The sequence below is a fragment of the Lycium barbarum genome, chromosome 2 (genome assembly GCF_019175385.1).
Source record: "Lycium barbarum isolate Lr01 chromosome 2, ASM1917538v2, whole genome shotgun sequence".
Classification (NCBI taxonomy): domain Eukaryota; kingdom Viridiplantae; phylum Streptophyta; class Magnoliopsida; order Solanales; family Solanaceae; genus Lycium; species Lycium barbarum.
This window is the reverse complement of record NC_083338.1, coordinates 18,521,202-18,526,982: the sequence shown is the minus strand read 5'-3', so window position 1 is coordinate 18,526,982 and position 5,781 is coordinate 18,521,202. Positions and strand designations below refer to the sequence as shown.

Genomic DNA, 5,781 nt, shown 5'->3' with positions numbered 1-5,781 from the left:
TACAGTCTAATTTTCTGTCAAATGAGGTTCGGATAAACCTTCTTGCTCCCACTTGGCTCTACCCCTGCCTGCAAGGAAGCATGATGGAGAAGACCACCCTGACTGTTAGATTATGTAAATATTTAGTCAAAAATATTTTGTAATCTTCTATTTTAGGATAGCATACATTAGAATCAATTAGTCAAATTAGTTCCTAATTTGTAGCCTACAATTATGTTGTAAAGGATGTATATTAACCTATGAAATGAAAGGAATAATCACGGCAAATATTCTCTTACATGGTATCAGACTAGGTCTCTACAAACCCTAGCAGCCGCCCACCTCTAGCAGCCACCCACCTCCTTCATCTCCTCTTCTTCGTCCCTTCCTCCTTCTAATCTCCATGGCAGACGCGTCCAAGTTGCATCCTGCAACTACAGTCACCAATATCAAATCGTGTATTCCTATTGTTCTTGACTATGAAGGAAGCCAATACAGTAACTGGGCTACCCTCTTCAAGCTCCATTGCCGAGCCAACTTGGTAATTGATCACATATTACTTCCTGCCTCCCCCACCGTGTCATCCCCAATAACCGCAGCCGAGAAAATTGCTGCAAAGGTTCTATGGGAACGACTAGATGACATCGTCCGACAATGGATATATGGTACGATATTGAATGATCTTCTCAACACGATCATTCATCAAGAGGACACCGCAGCCGAGGCTTGGAATCGCCTTGTTCATCTCTTCCAGGACAACAAATCGGCTAGGGCTCTTGCTCTTGATGCAAAATTCACGAACACCAAATTGGTGGATTTCCCGAACGTGAAAGCATACTGCACCCGGCTCAAGGTTCTTGCAGACAACCTCGCCAACGTCGGCCACAAAGTTTCCGACGAACGACTTCTGCTCCGTCTTCTGCGTGGGTTATCGGAAGAATATAAGACTTTTCAAACAACAGTGCAGCATCGTACTCCTCTCCCATCCTTTGACGTTGTACGGTCGATGCTCGAACTTGAGGAAGACAGCAATGGCGAGGACGTCATTCACGAATCCGGTTCGAATGTTGCTCTCGTTTCCCACAATATTAATTCTCATAATTTCTCTATTAATGGGCAGCCCAACAATTCTGAAAATACCTCCAATAATCGAGGAAATTATCACAATCGTGGAAAGAAGAACAACCGCGGTCGTGGCGGAGGGAACCGCAACAACAACCGTGGTGGAGCTGGGAATGGCCACAACAGCGGCGGGGGCAGCCGGAACAACCACCAGACCAGCCTGCCCGCTGCGTCGCAGCACCAAGGCGCTACTGCCCAGCCTTGGTTCTTCCCCCCTTAGGCTGCTTGAGGGCCACAACCGTGGGCCACTCCACCGTGTCCCTACCCCACCATAGGGTGGCAGCAGCCACGCCAGCCCAGTCACAGCAGGGCATTCTCGGTGCTCGCCCTCCCCATTCGTTCTATTCGGTAGCCCCGTCATCACATGGTGGGTATGTGCCTACGGATATTGATCAGGCTATGCATACCTTGTCCTTGAATCCGCCCGATGACAACAATTGGTACATGGACACCGGAGCCACATCTCACATGACCAACTCCCAAGGTACTCTCTCGTCTTACTATCAATTGAGCAAAAACAATGGCATTGTTGTTGGTAATTGTAACATGATTCCGATTCGTGGTTATGGTCATACTTCCCTTCAAGTCAATCCCTCCCAAACCTGAAAAATGTTTTACATGCACCTAAACTCATCAAAAACCTTATTTCCGTTCGTAAATTTACTATCGATAATATGGTTTCTGTTGAATTTGATCCTTTTGGTTTTTCTGTGAAGGATTTATGGACGGGGAGCAAACTCATGAGATGTGAGAGTTTGGGTGACCTTTATCCATTCTTCAAAAATTATCGAGCCATTTCGTCTTCCGCACCATCTGCTTTTACCGTCATCTCTCCTCATATTTGGCACTCCCGCTTAGGTCATCCGGGGGATGTAATTCTTAGTTCTTTACGTAGTAGTAATTTGATTGAATGTAATAAGGCTCGAAACAATGTTTGTCATTCTTGTCATTTGGGGAAATTAATTAAAATGCCTTTTTATGACTCTCTTTCAACTACTACTATGCCCTTTGACATTGTTCACAGTGATTTATGGACTTCACCTGTTCTTAGCTCTTCCGGTCACAGATATTATGTTTTATTTCTTGACAATTATACTAATTTTCTTTGGACTTTTCCCATCAAAACAAAGTCCCAAGTTTATGATTGTTTCTTGTCGTTCCAGATTTTCCTGCGCACTCAATTTGAAAAAGAAATCAAAACTTTTCAATGTGACAACGGGCGTGAATTTGATAATGGTCCTTTTCATAAATTTTGTGAACAAAATGAGATGTTTTTTCGATTTTCTTGTCCGCACACCTCACCCCAAAATGGTAAGGCGGAACGAAAAATTAAATCCATAAACAACATGGTTCGTACACTCCTTGCCCATGCATCTATGCCCCCCTCCTATTGGCATCACGCTTTGACCATGGCAACGTACCTACACAATATTCTCCCTTCTAAAATCTTAGCATATAAGACACCCACTCAGATTCTTTATAAAAAGAATCCATCCTACTCTCATCTCCGAGTTTTTGGTTGTCTATGCTTTCCTCTCTTCCCTTCCACACAAATTCATAAGCTACAATCTAGGTCCACTCCATGTGCTTTCCTAGGGTATCCTTCCAATCATCGGGGGTACAAATGCTATGATTTATCAAGCCGAAAAATAATCATAGCCCCGCATGTGTGGTTTGATGAAAACTCTTTTCCATTTTCACACATAAATAATCCAACTCCTACCTCATATGAGTTTTTGGGTGATGATAATTCTCCATTAAGAATACATTTGTTGCATAACCAGGCCAATGCTCCGCAAATGCGGCCCCCTCAACCTCCTGCAACCCAACACCCGAGCTCACCCATCTCCTCTCCTTCCTTTTCGCCTGTCCAATAGGCCACTCCCACCACCCCAGCTGCCCGCCAGCTTCTTCCCTCTCCTGGCGCAGCCCAACCCTCTCCTTCGCCCTCGCTGCATCACCACGGCAGCAGCCACGTCCCTGCCAGCCCCCCACCCGTTCCTCGCATGACTACACATAGTCAACATGGGATATTTAAGCCGAACTTGAAATACCATAATCAAGCCTTAAGTGCCACCAACAACTCCATCTCCCCTATTCCCCGGAGTCCAATTGGTGCACTTAATGACCCGAATTGGAAAAATGCTATGCAAGATGAATATAATGCTCTTATTGATAGTAAGACTTGGGAGTTGGTCCCTCGTCCTTCAAATGCTAATATTATTCGGTCTTTATGGATTTTTCGGCATAAAAGGAAATCTGATGGTTCTTTTGAGAGGCATAAAGCCCGTCTTGTAGGTGATGGCAGGTCTCAACGGGAATGTGTTGATTGTGACGACACTTTCAGTCCGGTTGTCAAACCGGAAACTATCCGTGTGGTTCTTATTATTGCTTTATCTCACTCTTGGCCCATTCACCAACTTGATGTAAATAATGCTTTCTCACATGGCAACTTGAATGAGACCATCTATATGTATCAGCCTTTGGGATTCCGGGATCCGGCTCGTCCTGATCATGTTTTTCTCTTGCGTAAGTCTCTTTATGGCTTGAAACAAGCATCACGGGCATGGTATCAGCGTTTTGCTGAATATATGGCAACCATTGGTTTCTCGCATAGCACATCTGACAACTCTCTCTTCACTTACTGTCATGGAAAAAATACTGCTTACATTTTGTTATATGTGGATGATATTATTCTAACTGCATCTTCAGATTCTCTCAGACTCAGTATTATGTCCAAGTTAGCTACGGAATTTGCAATGAAAGATTTGGGTCCGTTGAGCTATATTTTAGGGATTGCCGTCTCCCGGGACAATAATAGCATATTCATGTCTCAGAGTTCTTATGCAGAGGATATTCTTGACAGGGCAGGCATGTCACAATGTAAGCCTTGCCCTACACCAGTTGATACAAAGGGAAAACTCAGCGCTACTTCGAGCGCCCCATATGAAGATCCTACGAAGTATCGCCGTCTGGCAGGTGCCTTGCAATACTTGACATTTACTCGGCCAGACATCTCGTACGCAGTACAACAGGTTTGCTTGTTTATGCATGATCCCAAAGTGGAGCATATGGAAGCATTAAAACGCATTTTGCGTTACATTCGAGGTACGATTGAGTTTGGTACACATTTATACAAAACCTCTCTACAGTCACTACTATCATATACAGATGCTGATTGGGAAGGATTTCCAGACACTCGACGCTCCACGTCTGGTTATTGTGTATATTTTGGGGACAACTTGATTTCTTGGTCTTCAAAGCGCCAACCTACTCTATCTAAGTCTTGTGCTGAAGCTGAGTATAGAGGGGTTGCTAATGTTGTCTCTGAATCATGTTGGATTCGTAATCTGTTGCTTGAACTCAATTGCCCAATTCGTAAAGCAACTTTGGTCTATTGTGACCATGTGAGTGCCATTTATTTATCTGGAAATCCGGTACAACATCAACGTACCAAGCATATTGAAATGGACATTCATTTTGTTCGCGAAAAGGTTAGACGTGTAGAGGTTCGTGTCCTACATGTTCCGTCCCGTTATCAGATTGCCAACATTTTCACCAAAGGTCTTCCGCGCGTACTGTTTGATGATTTTCGGGACAGTCTAACCGTTCGTAAACCTACCGCTTCGACTGCGGGGGTGTGTTAATTTATGTAAATATTTAGTCAAAAATATTTTGTAATCTTCTATTTTAGGATAGCATACATTATAATCAATTAGTGAAATTAGTTCCTAATTTGTAGCCTACAATTATGTTGTAAAGGATGTATATTAACCTATGGAATGAATGAGAATAATCATGGCAAATATTCTCTTACACTAACAACTACCATCTCCACTTTTTCAACGACCAATATTATGGTTTTTCTAAGGGTGGTGCTAGCAGAGACGTGTCGGTTGTGGGGAGAGGGAGTTGGTTATGTTAGGGTTTTGCCTAATTTTCTACCATGATTAGAATTGCTTTCCTAGGTGGAAAATGTTTTCTTGATAAAAAGGAACTCTTGGTGGAAAAGGTCTCTTCAATTTTTTTTTTTTTTTTTTTTTTTTTTGAGGAGAAGTTTTGCACTTCTATAAGTTGAGTATTCTTCCTTCTCACACAATAACACAATAACATCCACAATAAAATGTATTTTAGGGTTTGAGAGTCCTGCTTAGGATAGACTCTCTTCTCTTGATATTTCTGGTCTTTTATTTAGTTTTATCTTATGTAGATCAATTGATCAAACCATGTCAAACTGATATCATATTAAAAAAAATCGCTTTTGATAGTTTTTCTTTATTATCTTAATTATCGTCATTAAGTTTTGTTTTGTTAGCTATCGCATGAGGTCATGTTATTTCGGTCCAACACATTAATATATCCGGGAAGGTTGGATTGAGATTTACACCAATAAAATCATGATTCATTGTACTATAGTCTGCAATTAGCGAATTGATATATTTCTATGGTTGTAAACAATTAATTATAGTTCTAGTATTAGTTAAGATTCAGGTAGCTGATACATATTTTTTGCTTCTCCATAAGTTTTAACAAAGAAAAATTGTCTCGCATCGGGGCTCATAGACTTAATCGCCATAAGAATCTTCTCGGAAAATACTAGGAAAGAGAATTAAAAACAAACTTTGGGTAATAATGTTCTTTGGCCAAATTTAAAATAAAAAACAAGTATTTTATCTTTCT

General features: G+C 41.8%; 1 protein-coding gene across 1 annotated transcript; it reads left to right on the top strand.

Moving 5' to 3' along the window:
• The first annotated feature begins 382 nt into the window (after positions 1-382).
• On the top strand, positions 383-1,321 carry LOC132628430 (uncharacterized). Its single transcript, XM_060344211.1, has one exon. It carries the CDS (start codon positions 383-385, stop codon positions 1,319-1,321), a length of 939 nt encoding a protein of 312 aa, XP_060200194.1.
• Positions 1,322-5,781: the final 4,460 nt, after the last annotated feature.

What these genes read in the sequence shown, in the direction of transcription:
- LOC132628430 (XM_060344211.1), top strand. Translation starts at nt 383, where the DNA reads ATGGCAGACGCGTCCAAGTTGCATCCTGCAACTACAGTCACCAATATC.